This window comes from Phocoena phocoena, chromosome 3 (assembly GCF_963924675.1).
Source record: "Phocoena phocoena chromosome 3, mPhoPho1.1, whole genome shotgun sequence".
Lineage (NCBI taxonomy): Eukaryota > Metazoa > Chordata > Mammalia > Artiodactyla > Phocoenidae > Phocoena > Phocoena phocoena.
The window spans coordinates 155,786,776-155,806,529 of NC_089221.1; the positions used below are offsets into that span (position 1 = coordinate 155,786,776).

Sequence of the window (19,754 nt, forward strand, 5' to 3'; positions counted from 1 at the left end):
GGAGCCAGTGGAGAGTTTGACCAGAGTAGGGACACAATCTGTTTATGTTTTAGTAGAATTGCTATGGCTGTCATATTGAGAATGGAATAGAGGTGTAGCTGCCCAGTACAGTAGCCACACGTGACTATTGAGCACTTGAAAGGCAACCACACTGAAATGTGCTGTAAGCATAAACTACACACCAGAGGTGGAAGATTCAGTGTGAAAAAGAGAATGTAAAATATCTTGATTTTTTTAATACTGATTCCATGTTGAAATGATAATATTTTTACTATATTAAATAAAATATATTATTAAAGTTAACCTCACAATTTCTTTTATGTTTTTTAATGTGGCTACTAGAAAATTTTAAATTACGTGTGTGGCTCTCATTATGTTTCTCTAGAACAGAGCTGGACTAGAGAGTGACGAGAATAGAAGCAGAGATGAGTTGGAAGGCTCTAACAGTTTTCAGGACACAAGATGATAGAGCCTTGGTCAAGGGTGGTAGCAGTGGAGTTGGTGAGAAGTGGTCAAATTCAGGATACATACATATATTTGTGTGTTTGTGTGTGTGTGTGTGTGTGTGTGTGTGTGTGTGTGTGGTAAAATACATATAACATAAAATTTACCATCTTAACCATTTGTAAGTATACAGTTCAGTAGTATCAAGTATATTCACACTGTTATGCAGCCATTACCACCATCCATCTCCAAAGCTTTTTTCATCTTGGAAACTGAAACTCTGTACTCATTAAGTACTAACTCCTCATTTCCCACCCTCAAGCCCCTACCCCCAGGCCCCAGCAATCACCGTTCTACTTTCTGTCTCTATGAATTTGACTACTCCAGGTACCTCATATAAGGGGAGTCATACAGTAATGTGATCGGCTTTTGTGATCGGCTTATTTCACTTAGCATAATGTCCTCAAGGTTCATCTTCATTATAGAATCTGTCAGAATTTCCTTCCTTTTTAAGGCTGAATACATACTAGTGAGTGTGTGTGTGTGTGTGTGTGTGTGTGTGTGTGTGTGTATACATATGCCACATTTTGTGTTCATGGATTGGAAAACTTCATATTGTTAAGATGTTAATATTACCCAAAGTGATCTATAGATTCAGGGCAATCCATTCATCTTTTAATGGACGTTTCAGTTACTGTCACCTTTTGGCTGTTGTGAATAATGCTGCTATGAACATGGGTGTTCAAATATCTCTTCAGACCCTACTTTCAGTTATTTGGGGTATGTACCCAGAAGTGGAATTGCTGCGTCATATGGTAAATCAGTGTTTAATATTTTGAGGAATTGCCATAACATCTTCCACAGTGGCTAGACCATTGTACACTCCTATCAGCAATGCATAAGGGTTCCAGTTTTTCCCCATCCATTCCAACACTGTTATTTTCTGTTATTTTTTACAATAACCATTCTAATGGATATGAAGTGGTATCTCATTGTGGTTTTGATTTGCATTTCCCCAGTGATTAGTGACGTTGGACATCTTTTCACATCTTATTGGCCATTTGTATATCTTCTTTGGAGAAATGTCTATTCAAGTCCTTTGCCTATTTCTTTTAATCGGGTTGTTTGTTTTTGTTGTCACATTGTAGAACTTCTGGATATTAACCTCTTATCAGATACATGATTTGTAAATATTTTCCCCCATTCCATGGATTGCCTTCTCATTCTGATTGAGGATGATTGTGTCCTTTGATGCACATAAGTTTTAAATTTTTATGTAGTCCAATTTATTTTTCTTTTATTGTGCTTTTGATGTCATATCAAAGAAATAGTTGCCATACGCTTTTCTTCTATGTTTCGTTCTAAGAATTTTGTAGTTTTAGCTCTTACATTTAGGTCTTTGATCCATTTTGAGTTAATTTTGTAAATGGTATGAGATAGGTGTCCAAACTTATCATTTTACATGTGGATATCCAGTTTTCCAATGCCATTTGTTGTACAAAAAACTATCTGTTCCCCGTTGAATGGTCTTGGCACCCTTGTCAAAAATCAGTTGAACATATGTATTGCAAGATTTATTTCTGGACTCTCAATTCTATTCCATTGGTCTGTATCCTTATGCTAGTACTATACTGTTTTAACTACTCTAGCTTTATAGTAAATTTTTAAATCAGGAAATTTGAGACCTCCAACTATGTTCTTTTTCCAAGCTTGTTTTGGCTATTTGGGGTCCCTTGAAATTCCATCTGAATTTTAGGATAGATTTTTTTATTTCTGCAAAAATGTCATTGGGATTTTAATAGCAATTGCCCTGAATCTATAGATCACTTTGGGTAATATTAACATCTTAACAATATGAAGTTTTCCAATTCATGAACACAAAATGTCTTTCCATTTGTTTGCATCTTTAATTTCTTTCATCAGCGTTTTCTAGTTTCCAGTATACAGCATCTGGTCTTTCACCTACTTGGCTAAGTTTATCCCTAAGTATTTTATTCTTTTTGATGCTGTTGTAAATAAAATCATTTTCGTAATTTCCTTTTCGGATTGTTCAGTGTTAGTGTACAGGATATAATTCGAAGGTAGATCTGAGAGAACTGACGAATTAGATGGAGGGTATGGGATAAAGAAGGGTTTACAAAAAGATGACCCTATAGTTTTTGGCCTGAGCAGCTTAGAGAATAGAATCACCATTTAATGACATGAGGAAGAGCAGTTTTGGAAGGAGCAGTCAAGAGTTCAGTTTGGATCTGAGGTCAAGTATCATAAGAACTAAGAATTGACTACTGGAGATGGCAAGTAGAAGTCACGGTTGCCTTTTCAAGAGTTGTTCAGTGGAAGAACAGGAAGAAAAGCCCGGTGGAGTGGCCTTCAACTGGGATAAGCTGTTGGTTATTGGGGTAGCTTCTTAAACCTTACCAAATTTTCTGTTAAAATGCACAAAGGAACTTTAAGAGTAAAAATAAAAGCCCACAGACAACAGCTTTAACAAAGCCAGGTGAAAGGGTATCTTACAAACCACAGACTTCAAGTAGGTGAGGCCAGACCACCAACTGCAGCATTATTCTACAGATACAGAATCAGCAGCTGTGCTGTGGTAGTGGAGGGAAGAGAAAAAGGGTTCTGACAGTCCCAAGAGCCAAGGAATCCAGAAATCACCAAAAATACTTCCCCACACACACCCTCCTCAAAAGAGACTACCCACTGAACAGAAACCTCAGCAAGTGACTAAGAGAAACCACCGGTGAAACTGCAGGCATATTTCTCAGGCTCCAGCTCACAGATGAGTTAACCAACAACACAAAACATGGGAATCCACTGACGAGCTAAGGGAAGATCAGAGAATGCTAGGACATATCTGAAACACCCAACAAAAACTCCCTTCCAAAAGGAAAGAGCCCTCCCTGAGGAAAAAAGAGCTGGAACTGAGCAGGGCAGGAATACTGAGGAGTAAAGAGAGAGAAGCTTCTGACACTAGAGGAGACAGATCAGGAAGTCCTGGAGGGGGGCTCCATAGAGGGACTGCACCAGAAGACAGACCCCCAACTGTACAGTGCAAACAGCTACCCCATACATACCTCCTGTAAGTACAGAAAAAAAAAATTTGGGGGGGGGGCAACCAGTCAAGAAGGACCAAGTCATTTATGAAGGAATGAAAATCAGAGAGGCATCAGGCGTTTTGTTTTTTTTTTTTGCGGTACGCAGGCCTCTCACTGTTGTGGCCTCTCCCGTTGCAGAGCACAGGCTCCGGACGCGCAAGCTCAGTGGCCATGGCTCACGGGCCCAGCCGCTCCGCAGCATGTGGGATCTTCCAGGACCGGGGCACGAACCCGTGTCCCCTGCATCGGCAGGCAGACTCAACCACTGTGCCACCAGGGAAGCCCAGGCATCAGACATTTTGATAGCAAAATTTTATACAAATAGAGTAACATTTTGTAAGATATACAGTAAAAAAGCTGTGACCCTAGGATTTTCTGTCTGGCAAACTGATGTTCAGGTATCAAAACCACAGACCATCAGGAACATGCAGGAATTCACAGAAGCTATCAGCTTTTGAGGCATCTAGTAGTGAACGACCTCAGACAACCAAGAAATGACGGAAGAGGCTTTGGCAGAAGGTCTGGTGGGAGCATTGAATGTATCTAGCTGTAGAAATAGGACTAGATAACAAGGATAAAGGTGACAAGTCATGTGTAATTTTATATGCTCTGAATACATAGAGTACAATGAAAACATGAGAAAAGAAGGTATGGAAAGTAGAATAAGCTCACTGACTGCCTTATTAAGTAAGAGCAAGGTATATCACTTTCAATTATATGTCGGCAGGGAAAGGAGTGGAGGGGGAAGATCAAGGCTACTTGCTAATTTTAGTATTGCCCCTAGGAGGGAGTCCAGTGTATTAAAAAGAGGGGACCCAGGGTACTATGTAAAGACATTAGTATAAAGGTAACTGTTAGAACATAAACATACATTTTCTGACACTTTCTCAAGAAAAAACTGGAAAGAGACGGAAAGGATACAGTGAGTTTAGGCAGCTCTTTCCAGAAACTTTGTAGAAAGGCCAGCTGAGAATCACAGGGGTCCCTTCAGGGTGTGACTTTGTAATTGGAGTGTGACGTATATACTCTAAAGTACATGGATCCTAAGTGCACAACTTGATGCACTTTCGCAAAAGTGGACATAACATGTGAGCACCACCCAGTGGAAGAACGGGGAGGGCTTGTAGGGACAACAGCATGATTCTATGCTGATGGTAATTAATCCAGTGGAGAGGGGGCAGTTGACAGAAGGTCCTAGAGGCGAGAGCGGTGGGATCTTGGGCTCGAGTCGGCGGAGAGTTGGGCCTGGCATGCGTGGCCACAGTTGTGGGAAGGTGGGCCGGTGGGGGCGACCGTGGATGGCTGTCAGATTGCTCCTGCTTCTGCTTGCTCAGTTCAGTAGTTGGCAGTAGGAAGTGAGGAAGATGGATGGTTTGGGAGGTTTGCACTGGAAAAATGTGTGAGACAGTTACCAAGAGGAAGGAGAGAGAGGCTGGATTCCCAGGCAGTATGGGTCTGTGAGCTCACCATCACCCCAGGAACCTGTCTGTCACAAAGGATGGTTATTGCTGGGGTCACATCCTCGAGTCAGTCTCCTTTCCGGCGCTGAGATTTTTGATTCTCTGCAGTGCTCTGTGGCCTGCAAGTCCATCTGTGTCCTTGTTCCTGGAGGGAACCTCGAGCCAGAAGCAGACTCTCTGCATCAGGATGCTTGGGGTCTGGACTGGGGTCATGTCCCTGGATTCGGGCAGTTTGTCATGAAAATGTATTTTAGTTGATCTAAAATCCATTTTGAAAACACCAGCCAGGGGCAGAAGGGCAGGCTGTGGATATGAACCTAGCAGAGTTCTCTTTTTTTTTTTTTCCTTTTTATTAAAAACAGTTCTACTGAGGTAAATTTGATATACAATATGCTGTACATATTGAAATAGCACAGCTTGATGAGTTTAGCATGTGTTCCCTGTGAAGCCATCACAGCTGTGGTACAGGTTCTCATGTGGAACACAGGGTGAAAGTCTCGGGGGAGGCGTCCAGCACCGCTGCTTGACCACAGCCAGTGGGATCAGAGCTGACAGGCACAAGGGCAGAAACTCAGCTCAGACTGGAGCACGCAGAAGGGGAGCTCACTGGCCCACGAAGCCAAGAAGTCCACACAGTTGGCCGCCTATTATCAGAGCTGGGCTGTCTCCACTGGATGAATGTCATCCCCGGGGCGTGTGTGGCACCAGCATGGTGGTGCAGCCCCCTGCACCCTCCGTGGCTCATCCTGACATTCCCTGCAGAGTGGCTGACACAGTACCCGAAGTCCCCGCAGGCATGGGAAATGCTAATTAGCTTGTGGCCACCACCGCAAACCTCAGTGGATTCCACAAAGTGTGGGTCCAAGAGTGGAGAGAGATGTGTTGCGCCCAAAAAAAATTGGAAGCCACTGCTGGCAGAAGGAGAAGTGGATTCAAGGGAGCCAGTGACCAGCGTCCACCCAAGAGTGGTGTTGTTCCTGCTGGTGGGCACTTGGGGAGGGAGCTTAGAGGAGGACAGACAGGGTGGGCACTGACTCTGTTCCACCTGACCCCCGGGCTAGGGAACAAGCTCCCTGCCCAGGCCATTGCCCACAGCAGTGAGCTCACCTTGAAGTCAGGTGCCTGCAGGTAGAACACAATCCACAAGCAAGGGCAGTTGCCTGGTGTCACCCACACTGTACCTGAAGGGTACTAAGGTTCCAGAAAGCCAGGGGAAGAACCCTGATAGGGCTTCCTTTTAGACCTTTGTCCTTGATGCCCCCCTTTTCTTCTCCCAGCCCCATATTGCCCCCCAGTATGTTCCCAGAACCACCCAGGATCCATTTCTCTTGCTGTTTGGCCATCCGTGCAACGGGAAAGCAGATTCCCAGGTTCCTACACTGGAGAAGGGCCTATAGCCCTACCAGAGCCCTGTTTATGGTTAGAGATGGCCCACAGGTGGGGACCCCCTCCCCACACACCTAGTTCTAGGCCTGTGTCTTTATTTTCGCCTCCCAAAGCCCCACAGCCTTGTTGCAAGTGTGGTGGACTGCTAAGGAGAACCCGGTTTTGAGCTGCACAAGTGTCCGGAAAGAGGTGGTGCGGCCCAAAAGATGTGTGCCACTGTAGACCACACCACACACCAGGCAAGTGGCCCAGAGAGAGGGAGCCTTGTGGACAGCCACCAGCCCTCAGAGGGCCTGGGGGCCCCTTCTTCTTTGAGGGACCCTTGAGGGTGCAGTGGACAGGTAGCCTGAGGGAGGGAGGAGAGGAAAGAGGACTCCTTCCCTCACTCAGCTGTCACTGAGGGCACCCGCAGGAGGCATGCCCTCAATTAGGACTCTGTCAGTCTGAAAAGGGTGAGGCAAGCTGTCAGCCTCAGGACGTACTGGGTGAGCAGGCCTGATGTCACCCTGCCTCTGCTCCGCTTTCCCCTCCATGCTTGGGCTCCAGTGGGGGCCCCCGTGCTCTTTCCCAGCACTCCTCACTTGAGCCAATCACTGTGTCCAGGGGCCCCATGGGGCAGCGCTACAATAGTGGGACCCAAGAACAGTCCAGGCAGACGCCACCAGCAGCTGTCCCCTACAGGGCTCGGCAGGGTCTGCACCCCAGAGGCTGGAACAAGAAAGGCATCCCAGGGAGCACCCATGAGTGCTGCCAGTCAAGCCCTTGTAGGGGACACAGAGTGCAGGAAGGGGCACGTGGAGCTGTCTCCTTGTGGTTTCTTCTCTCCTGGCCCTGACCTCACAGAGAGGGCCTGACAGGATGAGCACCAGAACCTGTCCCTGGTGAAGGAGGACAACACAGTTGTGTGTCTGGCCAGAGAGGATGTAGGGCTGAGCCACAGCATGGCCTCCTGCTCTTTCCCGCACGGCCACCCCGCAGGCAGTGGGGCAGTTCACTCGCTCAGTGCTTTCCTTCCCATGTTGTATTTCCCAGTCTTCCCCAGCTCTTCAGGAGGTGTCAGAACAGCCTGCCAGCCCGACCTCACCCCTCGGTGGCCTCCAGGGGTCCCATGCACAGGAGGCTCCAACCGCTTCCCAGGGCCTGCTCAAACTCTTCCAGAGAAACACGTCCATGGAGGACCTGGGAGCCAAGGGGGTAAGCCCAGACTCGGGGCTCCACCACCATGCAGGCCAGATAGGGGGAAGGGCAGGGCCAGCCTGCGGCCCTTGGGTGACGATGTGCAGTGCCCAGGGACACCCTGAGTGACCTGTTCAGAAGTGCTGGTCATGGGCTTCAGGCCTCTGCAGGGGGTCCCGTGTCCCTGACGCCCGAGGGTGATGCCGTGCACAGCCCAGCCTGGGCTCGTGGCATTTTCGCCACAAGCCCTTGGAGGAGAGGTGGAGGGCCTGACACCTGCCTCAGCACTCAGGTCGCATCCACAGGCCCCTGTCTGCTGTTCCCCCAGGCCAAGGAGAAGATGAAAGAGGAGTCGTGGCACATCCACTTTTTTGAGTATGGGCGCGGCATGTGCATGTACCGCACCGCCATGACGCGGGAGCTGGTGCTGAAGGGCATCCCCGAGAGCCTCCGGGGGGAGTTGTGGCTCCTCTTCTCTGGTAAGCTGCCCTGGCCTCATGGCCCCACAGCCTCAGCCTCCATGACCCCCAGTTGGCCTCCTGAGTCGGCCAGGCAGGAACCACCAGCCTTTAGAGGGCGAGAACAGGTCTCTCAGCTGTAATGAAGCTCATGTGTGCCAGGAGGGGCGTTCCGGGGAGCAGAAACCAGTGAGGCGGTGCCTTCCCACCCGCAGTGGAAGGCAAACAGGCCTCCTGAGGCCTTCTTTCCTTGGGTCATGCTCTGACAACATTCACACCCTTGGCCACTTGGATGGTTTCAGGAGGGCAAGTCAGCCATTTGAACTTGGGTGGGGTGACTCCTCTCAGAAGCAATCATGAGGGAAACTCTGCCTGGCACCTCTTAGTTGGCCCCAAAGTGCCACTACTCTTCTGCAGTGCATTGACGTCTCCACCCTGCCCTGTTGCCCTCGAAGTCCCGGGAGGGGAGGAGGAGGGAGACAGCTACCAGCTGTGTCTCCACAGGGGCCTGGAATGAGATGGTGACTCACCCTGGCTACTATGCTGAGCTGGTGGAGAAGTCCACAGGGAAGTACAGCCTGGCCACAGAGGAGATCGAGCGAGACCTCCACCGCTCCATGCCTGAGCACCCTGCCTTCCAGAATGAGCTTGGGATCGCTGCACTCCGCCGGGTGCTGACTGCCTACGCTTTCCGAAACCCCACCATTGGCTACTGCCAGGTACAGGGGCTTAGCAGGGTCCAGAGACAGCATCTCCCACCAGAAGCTCACAGGAGCACCTCCGCATGGCTCTGGGCCTAAGTGATGGGCCCACACACCTGTGACTGTGCCCTGTCCTCCCCCAGGAAGATCCTAATCACAGAAAAAGATGAAATTAGAAGCAGTGTTCATCGCTCACCTTATCCCCTTGCCATGTATGTGCTTCTGGTCTGGGTCCTGAGGCGTTTGATTATTTTGTGTGTGTGGTAAAATACACATAACATAAAACTTACCATCTTAATCATTTTAAGTTTACAGTTCGGTGGCATTAGGTATATCATTGTACAACCATCACCACTGTCCATCTCCAGAGCTCTTTTTCATCTTGCAAAATGGAAACTGTACCCATTAAACAACTCCCCTGCTTACCCCTGGCAACCACCATTATCTTTTCTGTCTCTATGATTTTGACTAAGTACCTCATATAAGCATCATACAGTATTGTCTTTTTGTGACTAGCTTATTTCATTTGCATAATGTTCTCAAGTTTCATCTATGTTGTAGCATGTGTCAAAATTTCCTTCCTTTTTAAGGCTGAAGAATATTCCATTGTATGTATACACCGTGTTTTGTTTATCCATTCATCATCCATGGCCACTTGGGTGGCTTCCACATTTTGGCTGTTGTGAATAGTGCTGCTATGAGCATAGGTGTACAATATCCAAACCCAGTTCTTTTGGGCATTATACCCAGAAGTGGAATTGCTGGATCATATATTTAATTTTTTGAATTATGAGAGTTGTCATAGCATTTTCCACACGAGCTGCACCATTCTTCATTCCTACCCACAATACACAAAGGCTATAGTTTCTCGCCACCTTCACCAACACTGGTTATTTTCTGTTTTTTTTTGATAGTAGCCATCCTAAAGGTATGAGGTGGCATCTCACTGCAGTTGGGTTTTTTTTGTTTTTTTTTTTTGCGGTACGCGGGCCTCTCACTGTTGTGGCCTCTCCTGTTGCGGAGCACAGGCTCCAGACGCGCAGGCTCAGCGGCCATGGCTTACGGGCCCAGCCGCTCCGCGGCATGTGGGATCTTCCCGGACCGGGGCACGAACCCGTGTCCCCTGCATCGGCAGGCGGAATCTCAACCACTGTGCCACCAGGAAAGCCCCTCACTGCAGTTTTGATTTGCATTTCCAGGGGCATTTGATTTTAAATCTAGTGGGCATTTTCATGGCCAGGTCAGATGGCTTGCTGTTTCCCTATGACTGCCTCTGGATTTCAGAGAAATCACTTTTCTGTAGGACCAGTGTTCTGCAGGACATATTGCCAGTGCATGGAAAACCAGTGTGCTGGCTCTAAATCATTTTTAAGATAATTTGCCACCATTGATGCTTTTTCTTACAAGCCTTGGTATCAGCTCAGGCTGTGCATGGCCACTACTTTGCCATGGCCTCCCTGCAGCCACGTGGCCATTGCATGCAGCTCACTCACACATCCTTCTGGCCCCGTGCTGCACCTGTGACACCAGACACCACCCCGAAGAAGGCCTCACCTTCTCGGGTGTCCAAATGCCTGCAGGCCCAATTTGAGGAACTTGGTTGACCGTTTTGGTCAAATTGATTTCCTGCAAATTGTCTTTTGGCAAATTGCCCAGAGTTGGTTGGAAGAGTTTGTTGTTGCCAGGCCTGCTGGTAGAGGAGGATGCATAGGCCACTTGGTGGGGGTGGGGGGGGACAGCTCCATGACACCCCCTACCTGTCTCTGTGCCCATAGGCCATGAACATCGTCACCTCAGTGCTCCTGCTCTATGGCAGCGAGGAGGAGGCATTCTGGCTGCTGGTGGCCCTCTGTGAACGCATGCTGCCCGACTACTACAACACCAGGGTGGTTGGTGAGTGCCTGAGACTGGCAGCTCCCTGTGGGGGTGGCAGGCCTCCCTGGGCCAGGTCTACATTCAGCACATCCCACAGGTGAGCTCTTGGAGGCCTCGCAGCCTTGCCCCAGGCTGCAGACAGTCACAGGTTCCGCTCCATAGATTAGGAAGCTGCTAAATCTTCACACAGCTGAAAAGTAGAGAGCCAAACACAGACCCCAACCGTCTCTCCCAGACTTTATGCGATTCCCTAGGAGTTGCTGGCAGTGAGAGAAGAAGTTAGCTTGGGGCCTAAATTCACATCCATCTAACTCTTCTTAAACATTTTTATTGTGGAAAATTTCCAGTATCACAGCTAGAGCATATAGTATACCCCCATGTCAACTGTTAGGAACTCACAGCCAGTAGAATCTGTGTTATTAAATGGAAGTGCACTTGTGAATATATTTAATTACATATATAATTAAGTCTGGTATTCTAAAATGTCCCTCCCTTACTGTTTGCTTTTGGGGTTTTCCACTCTTGGGGTCCTTTAGAATTGCATCTGTTCACAAGCTTCAGGTCAGGACACACACAAGCTACTGAGATCACTGTTTACTTCTTTTTTTGGTTTGGTTTGGTTTTTTTGTTTGTTTTTCATTTTTTAATTTTTCTTATTATTTATTTATTTTTAACATCTTTATTGGAGTATAATTGGTTTACAATTGTGTGTTAGTTTCTGCTTTATAACAAAGTGAATCGGTTATACATATACATGTATCCCCATATCTCTTCCCTCTTGCGTCTCCCTCCCTCCCACCCTCCCTATCCCAACCCTCTAGGTGGTCACAAAGCACCGAGCTGATCTCCCTGTGCTATGCAGCTGCTCACTGTTTACTTTTGATGCCCTAGAGAGAAATTAGTGTTTCCCAAAAATAAAATCCAAGTATACTGGAAGAAATTGTTCTTTTCACACAGCGATTTGGAAGTAGTGGAAAGGAAACTTACATAATTTTTTCCATTCTTGTTTTCTCCACCCCACCTGCCCCCCTCCAGCCCTCAGTTGTAAGCAGAGCTGGCTGGGGACCAGGTGAGCTTCTTGCAACTCAGACCCTGGGGTCCCACATGAGAGCCTGCCTGAGTCAGGGGTGTGAGCTCACCATTCAGACTCCTTCGTTCTCTCCCTAGGGGCCCTGGTGGACCAAGGCATTTTCGAAGAGCTCACAAGAGACTTCCTGCCCCAGCTCTCCGAGAAGATGCAGGACTTGGGGGTGATTCCCAGCATCTCGCTCTCCTGGTTCCTGACCCTCTTTCTCAGCGTCATGCCCTTTGAAAGCGCTGCGGTCATTGTTGACTGCTTCTTCTACGAGGGCATCAAGGTGATTCTGCAGGTGGCCTTGGCCATCCTGGATGCCAACATGGAGCAGCTACTGGGCTGCAGCGACGAGGGCGAGGCCATGACCGTCCTGGGCAGGTGACTGAGCTGGCCTCCCTCCTCCTGCTGGGGAGCTGGCCAGCACTGACTGCAGCACCCCACCCCTCCCCAGCCCTATGTGCTTCTTGGTCAGCATCCTGGGACTGTACCTACCAAGTGCCCAGACAGGGCTAGACCTGGGGATACTCCAGGGGGGCGGAGAGAGCCTCCTTTCTGGAAGGAGACAGAACAGTACTGGAGTAGTAATAAGTGCTGGGAGAAGGTAAAACAGGTAGTGGGCCAGAGCACACTGGACTGGACGGCTTGGTGGGCAGGAGGCAGCTGGAACAGCAGGGCCTCCCTCCTCTAGCGAAGGTTGGGTGTCTGTTATTCCCACAAAGCACTCCTGGTCGTGCCTTTCCCAGCTCAGTAGCATCACTGTCGCCCCGTCACCTAGACAAGGGCCCATGTTGGGCCTACTGTAGCTGCTGAATGAGCTGATATCCACCAGGCACACCTAAGGCCCAGGGTCATCCTGGCTGCCTTGTCCTCCGTCAGTCCACGCATCCCATCCTCATGGACTCTCTCTGGGGTCCAGCCCCTCCCCTCAACCCCTACAGCCTCAGGGCAGACCCATGACACCCCTGCCAAGGGCCCTGTGTCTGTATCGTCACAGTTTTCCTTGTTCCAGTCTCATCCACCAGCATCCCACAGGGCTCTTCCTGATCAGAATCTGACCCTGTTCCTCCCTTGGGATATGGGGACTCCCTGTGCCACTGGTGGTTTTCTGGACAAAGGATCTAAGTCCCCCAGCCTGGCCTTCAAGACCTTTATAACCAGGTGCCTTCCTAGGGGGTCCTCACTGTGGCCCAGGCCCTGAGCTCTATATATACAGCCTTGCCAGCCCACGTGCATGTACTTGCCCAGCCTGGAATGCTTCTGGCCACCCGGGACAGCCAAGGACGCTGCCACCTGCCTGCCGAGCCAGCCCAGTGCTGACTGGGAACCTGTAAGGGTCCCAGGCTGGCAGAGTTGTTGCTTCTCTGCTATGGACCATGCTAGCTCTTTGTCCTCAGTGATGACAAGATACTCAGCCCATGGCCAGAGTCGGCAAGTGGTTTTCATGCCCATTTCCCACACCAGACAGATGGGTCCCCTCCTCAGCAGCAGGGCCTGACCAGGAACGGTGCCAGAGCCAGTGGGTGTGTCCCACCTGAGTGTCAGGCCGAGCCAGAGAGCCTGGGAGAGTGTGAGGTCCTGGCTGGGCTAGTCCAGCCAAAGTCAGGCCCTGTCCCGAGGCTGTGTTCCTCGGACACCCCCACAGCAGGGCTCCTCCCTCGCCTTCCTCCTGGGACACTCCTTTGGTCCCTGATTCTTCCTGGCCAGGCAGGGAGTCCTCACATCTGGCCCAGTGACCCGCCAGATGGAGGAAGCATGTCATCCCTCCAGCTGGGACAAACCTCTCTCCTGGTTTGGTAGGGTCTGGACTTGTAAAGGTCCCCCCCGCCGTGAGACCCCAGTGGACAGCCTAGCTTTCTCAGAGTTAGTGCTCAAGCCTCTCAACTGCCTCCAGGGGGCATCCTTGATTTGCCAGGGTACCCATCCCTGATTTGCCTCTCCCCCTCCTCCCTGCAGTGGCTCATCTTTCTCTCTCCTGGAGGATGCCCGACCCTCAGCACACTCACTCATTGATTGGGAGTCTGGGCAAATTAGGTCTCTCCACATCACTTAGCCATGGGTAAGACACCCCTGTCACCTGTGGGTGATCTAGATTTCTGTCCTTTAATCCTTACAGATACCTGGATAATGTGGTCAATAAGCAGAGTGTCTCTCCTCCTATCCCACACCTCCATGCCCTGCTGACGAGTGGAGATGACCCTCCTGAAGAGGTGGACATCTTCGACCTCCTGAAAGTGTCATATGAGGTCAGCACTCACTGGGGGCTTCTTGCCCAGACCACTCCCTTGGGCCATGTGGGTGCAGTTGGCCATGGTGGGTGGCTGTCCTCTGCTCTGTGGTTCCACCTTATCTCACTGAATCACCTCTGACTGGTAGAAATTCAGCAGCCTGAGGGCCGAGGACATTGAACAGATGCGGTTTAAACAGAGGCTGAAAGTGATCCAGTCCTTGGAGGATACGGCCAAGAGGAGTGTGGTACGGATGGGCCCGGGCTCCCATGGCCCCAGGGTGCAGGCTGGGAGCTAGGGTGGGGATGGTGACCAAGTGGGCTGCTCCTGCCGAGCCATCTCCAGACTTCCCTGAGGAGCAGGGTGCAGAGTCCCCTAGCACTGTCTTGTGTGGGACTGGAATCCAGGAGTGAAGGGGCAAATTTAGGGAAGTGGGGAGAGGGCTGGGTCACAATTTTCTGCTTGTGGATTGGTCACAGGGAAGCTTCTCTGATGCCTCAGTGCCTAAAGGCTAAGCATGATCCCACTCTGGACTGAGCCCTCAGGCCTGGCTTTAACCCCTGCCCCTGGGTAGCGACACTCAGCCACCCAGCCCTCCATCCACTCAGCCCGCTGACCTCTGCTGCAAGCCTTTGTCCTCCTGTCTCTGGAGGGAGAAGTAACTGCGAAGTTCTAGGTCACCTTCCAAAGTGCCAGTGCCAGGGCCTTTCGAGGGATCCAGATAGCAGTGTCTTGATCACCGCCCCTCACCCTGTGTCCCTGACTGGGTGTTCAGAACAGAAAGGCACCCCCAGTGCCCACCAGGAAGGAGCTCAGGGAGTGTGAATTGAGTGACAGGATGGGTGATGAGGGGTAGGAGTGTAGACCACACTTTCTTTCCTGAATGGACTACCCTCATGTGCTCGGCCAGCTGGCAACACCAAGAGGGCAGTTCGTGTCTTCGCCCTCATCCACATGGGGATTCTCTCAAAGAGCAGGAACTTGAGAATTCATTAATACATCCTGTTTCTCTTTCCTTCTAGGTCCGAGCTATACCTGGGGACATTGGTTTCTCAATTGAAGAGCTGGAGGACCTTTACATGGTGTTTAAGGTGACAGCCAAGAGCAAGGGAGGACCACTATCCCATCCTAGTCCCCTAAATTCATCCTCAGGGTAGCAGCCTCCTGCCAGGAGAGAAATAGGTTTAAAAGCATCCTCAGATGCAGTTACTACAAAGTTCACATGGTAGAATTTAATCCTTCTTGGAGTTTAGGCAGGACACTCTTTTAAGTGGAAGAAAATCCACTCAAGTCAGCTTATATAAAAGGGAATGCATTGGCTCATGAAACTGAAAAGTCTAGGAATGTACAGCTTCAGGCATGACTGAATCTAGGTGTTCCAACATCCTGTCAAGCTCCCCTACCTCAGATATCACCTGGACTGCTCTTCCTACAGAGTGGCAGGACTGTTGTCAGCATCTCCAAGGTCATCCTGTCCACTCAGTAACCCCAGTGAAAAGAAAATTTTTCTTTCCAAGTGGTTTTAGCAAAAAGCCTAGGGTTAATTGTTGGAATGACTCAAGTTAGGTGCTGTGGCTACAGGAGGGTGTTTGCTGCTGACCCAAAACTGGGCCACGTGCCCACCCCATGGCCTGAGGGTGGGACAAGAGGGGCTCTCCAGGAAAAGTTCAGGTGCTGTTAACAGAAGAAGGGGAAAGGGTGTGAAGAGCAAGCAGAAACAGCCATGTCTACAATGCCTTTCTGATCTCATTGTCGGGTCCCATCTGCCCCTCCAGCTGCCTCTGGTTCAGCCCCCAAGATAACCACCCTGCTATGGCCTTAAGGTCAGAGCAGTCCAGCCAGTGCCACCTCTCACTCGCTGTGGCCGCCGTGGCTAGCAGTCCTAGGGCCCTGTCTTGACTCACACGGCTATAAACTAGGGACTGATGGTACCAACGCAGGAGGTTCTGCGAGATGCTCTGTGTAGCTCAGTGCTCACTATCCAGGGCTCTGCAGACTTGGATGGAGGAGGAGGGTGAACACACCAACCAGCCTGGTAATCCTAAGCGCCCAGGGGCCAGGAGGCCAGGCCATCACACCAGGCTATGCCCCCTGCAGGCCAAGCAGCTGGCGAGTCAGTACTGGGGGAGCAGCCGCCCTGCAGCTGTGCGTCGGGACCCCAGCCTGCCCTACCTGGAGCAGTACCGCATCGACACGAACCAGTTCCAGGAACTCTTTGCCAGCCTAACACCCTGGGCCTGTGGCTCCCACACATCCGTGCTGGCGGGGCGCATGTTTCGGCTCCTGGATGAAAATAAGGACTCGCTGATCAACTTCAAGGAGTTCGTGACAGGGATAAGTGAGTGGCTCCAGGGCCTGCAGGGGCCTTTCTGTGCCCACGCCCTTTCTGAGGAAGCCTCCAGATGCCAGCCCTGGCCAGTCTTCCCACTGCAGCGAGCTGAGGGCAGCCTGGAGCCCTTGACCCTCGATAAAAGAAGTGCAGTTTTCCCACTGGAGATACATGGAGGTCCAATGGGAGCCCTCCCTCCCCTCCCCTCCCTCAGTCCACTGCTGGAGGCCGGGTCTGCAGGTCCCAGAGAAGGGGCAAGCCAGAGGCCTGGTGCTCACCCCCAGGGTCCTCTCCAGAAGGGAGTCAGGTGGTGAGGAGGGTCCCACCAGAACCCATTGGAAGGGGAGGTATTTGAATATGGACTGGCCGTGGGACTCTTGTGCCCTTTTGCCAGCGTGCCTCCTTGCTGGCCTTCCTCCACAGGTAGGATGTACCATGGGGACCTGACAGAGAAGCTCAAGGTGCTCTACAAGCTGCACTTGCCTCCAGGTGAGAGCCTTCTGTCCCACTCCCCAGCAGGGGCTTCTCATGTGTCCAGAGCTGGAGGTGCAGCATTCCATGGCACAGGCTTCTGTGGAGTTCTGGGCCTTGCGGCAGCTAGGGTCCCAACATAGTGGAGGCTCGCCCGTCCTGACAGAGAGAGTGGAGGAGCCAGAGCATGGGGGCTGAGGCCCAGCCCAATCTTGGTCTGAGAGCAGGGCCATGACCTGAGTGACCTGGGAGGGAATGTGCGGGAGTCTCAGGGAGGAGTCTGCCCACAGGCAAAGGCCCAGATGGAGCATTATGCCACTCAACTAGAACACCCCCTCGTGAGGGGGACTCACAGGAGTGGATATTCAGGTTTGAATCTCTTGTGTTCATTAGCTTATCCTTAAGTCTCTCAAGGGTTCCTGTTTCTCACCAGAGGAGTGGCCTGGGGGTGCCAAGGCCAGGGAGCCCTGTTGTATGGCTGCTCTCCTCTGGTTTCTCTAGCAGTGCCGGGCCTGCTGGGACACTGACAGTGGATTGTCCGCAGTAGCTGGTCCCAAAGCAGGGGCTCTTGCTGCTTCATGAGCCTAGCTCACCTGGCTCAGCAGGGGTGGCCACTCAGAGTTGTCCAAGTGCAGTGGGGGAGGGCTTCCCCATTTTCACAGGAGGGAATTGAGATGGGCTGGTGAAAATTTGGCCCCAGGGGTTCTGCTCTGGGGTGGAGCTGTCCTGGGTTCCTGCTGTTGTTCATGACTTGCCCCTAGGAGTCAGCAGCTGCCTCAGAGTTAGCCTGAGTGATTTTTCATCCCAGAGGCTCTCACTTGATTGGCCTGGGGCGGGGTCCAGACTGTAGTTTTAAAGCTTCCCCCAGGGTTGTTCTCTGCATCCAGAGTTGGAGAAACAACTGCTCCTGACACAGATATTCTCACCTTTGGCTGGTTGTTCCCTGTAACGCAACAAGGAACACTTCCATGGAAAGACTGGTATAGGCCACCTCTCATTCTGCTGAGAGAGAGGCCTGGGCTGGGCAGACCCCACTGTGCCGAGAGCCTGTCCATGAGGGCACATGTGGCCAGCGCTGCCACTTCCAAGCCGCCTCTGCCCGCCTTGCTTCATCTAGGGCTCTAGTGGCGACCCACACCTGCCACCTCCCCTTGTGCCACACACTGTTAAAACTTACTTCCTCCCCCTCTGTACAATGGGGAATAAGCCCCCTGCACAGAACCAAGTGGATCCGACACCCCAGAGACTACTTTATCGCAAAATGAGGCAGGCCAGTATGTGCTGGTGTGGAACAATGCCCAAGTGTATAAAGTGAGAACAAGTCACTTGTGCCTGGCCTGTCCCTGCATATGTACCTGCAGGAGCATAAAACATCCCAAAAGAATCCTCTGGGCTGCATCATCGTGGGATAGGAGAAAGGATGGCCGCTCAACCATCTCCCAGCTGCACTGACTGGATTTTTATCTGGGATATGTATATATTACATTTTCAAACACAATGCACGAGTCAACCAGAATCAGTCGTCAGCTGTTACCACTATGACCATCCACCATATTGGTGGGGCTGGGAACTGTGGAGCACACAGGGGCAGGTGCAGCGAGGGCCCTTGTCCAGGACTCAGGGAGGTTTCGTTTGGTGAGAATCATGTTCCCTCCTGCCCTCACTCTTCTTTTGCTCCGAGCACAGCCCTGAGCCCAGAGGAGGCTGAGTCAGCCCTGGAAGCGACCCATTATTTCACTGAGAACAGCTCCTCAGAAGGTGAGCGCTCTGTATACCACTGGCCTCGGACCCTGTGCCAAGCAACACTGCTGTGGGGCGCATGCAGGTGGCCTACGGCCCTCCATGGGCTCGGGGAGTGTGCTGCATGGGGAGGTGCAGAGTGAGAGCCAGGGGAAGCTGCCTCTCTCTCTAGGGCCAGGCCCCCTTGTGGTGTTCTCACTCCTGTTTCTCTTGTCTCTGCCATCCCGGACCCGGGCTTCTCCCTCCCTCTGCCTCTGCTCCTCCTCTGCTGTCCCTTCCAGCATCTCCTCTGGCCTCCGACCTGGATCTTTTCCTGCCCTGGGAGGCTCAAGGTCAGTGCCTGGGGGGCAGGGGCGCCCCCTTTGCACTTGGCTTCCCCAGGGCCTTGGGTTTTATCTCCTGAACGCTCCCCTGCATGGTCAGGAGGCCTGGAAGCATTTAGTTCCAGAGACGCCTCCTGTGTGGCTAAGTTCCGAGGAGGACCCAGAGCCAGCCGTGGACTGGGGTGGAGAGAGGCAGCTGCTGTGCTTGCGTGTGGGCAGTAAATGAGGACACACAGTATAGTGGGTGTTGCACAGGCACTAGGGTGTCACCTCCCCAGGCACGTGCAGAAAGTATTCTGTCATCATGGTCATAGGAAAAACACAAAATGCTATCATTGCAAAGCTGTCATTGTGAAACAGACAAAGCACAGATGAGCAGAGGTGGAGGAGAGTGGTAGATGCTTTCTTTGGAAACATTTTCATGTTCCACACAACTTTTTTGTTGGGGAAAAATACGTATGTTGAGTGCCTATTAGAAGTCATCCCTGTGCTACACTTAAAACCTGTTGGGAGTACTGGGTACAGGGTGATGGGGCATTCTAGGCCTGGGATTTGACAATCAAGCTGGTGGTATGTAATACACCTAGAAAACCAACCAAAACACCACCCTATAATTTCTCATGGGGGATAGGTAATAACACACCAAGGATAATACACACTCAAAAGTGAAAGTAAAAGGTACTGTCAAGGTATTATCGGGCTTCCCTGGTGGCGCAGTGGTTGGGAGTCCGCCTGCTGATGCAGGGGACACAGGTTCGTGCCCCGGTCCGGGAGGATCCCACGTGCTGTGAAGCGGCTGAGCCCATGGGCCATGGCTGCTGGGCCTGCGCGTCCGGAGCCTGTGCTCCGCAACGGGAGAGGCCACAGCAGTGAGAGGCCCACGTACTGCAAAAAAAAAAAAGATATCAAGACACCCAAAGCAATCCTGTTGACAGTGCCAAAGTCTTACTTAACTTGACTATGAAGCTCGAGGACCTTGATTTCAAGTATACA

At 51.1% G+C, this 19,754-nt stretch overlaps 1 protein-coding gene across 2 annotated transcripts in view; it reads left to right on the forward strand.

Annotated features, from left to right (window-relative positions):
• The window catches only part of TBC1D9B (TBC1 domain family member 9B), a 44,070-nt gene that overhangs the window by 20,389 nt on the left and 3,927 nt on the right, over positions 1–19,754 (forward strand). The window contains exons 8-19 of one of the 2 annotated variants that reach the window (XM_065875659.1): positions 7,421–7,582; positions 7,893–8,043; positions 8,527–8,741; positions 10,499–10,616; positions 11,766–12,051; positions 13,787–13,916; positions 14,047–14,145; positions 14,921–14,989; positions 15,996–16,236; positions 16,651–16,716; positions 18,385–18,456; positions 18,720–18,770. In XM_065875659.1, coding sequence (XP_065731731.1) covers positions 7,421–7,582; positions 7,893–8,043; positions 8,527–8,741; positions 10,499–10,616; positions 11,766–12,051; positions 13,787–13,916; positions 14,047–14,145; positions 14,921–14,989; positions 15,996–16,236; positions 16,651–16,716; positions 18,385–18,456; positions 18,720–18,770 — 1,660 coding nt within the window. The remainder of the gene's footprint in view (positions 1–7,420; positions 7,583–7,892; positions 8,044–8,526; positions 8,742–10,498; positions 10,617–11,765; positions 12,052–13,786; positions 13,917–14,046; positions 14,146–14,920; positions 14,990–15,995; positions 16,237–16,650; positions 16,717–18,384; positions 18,457–18,719; positions 18,771–19,754) is intronic. The other variant, XM_065875660.1, reaches the window with a different exon arrangement.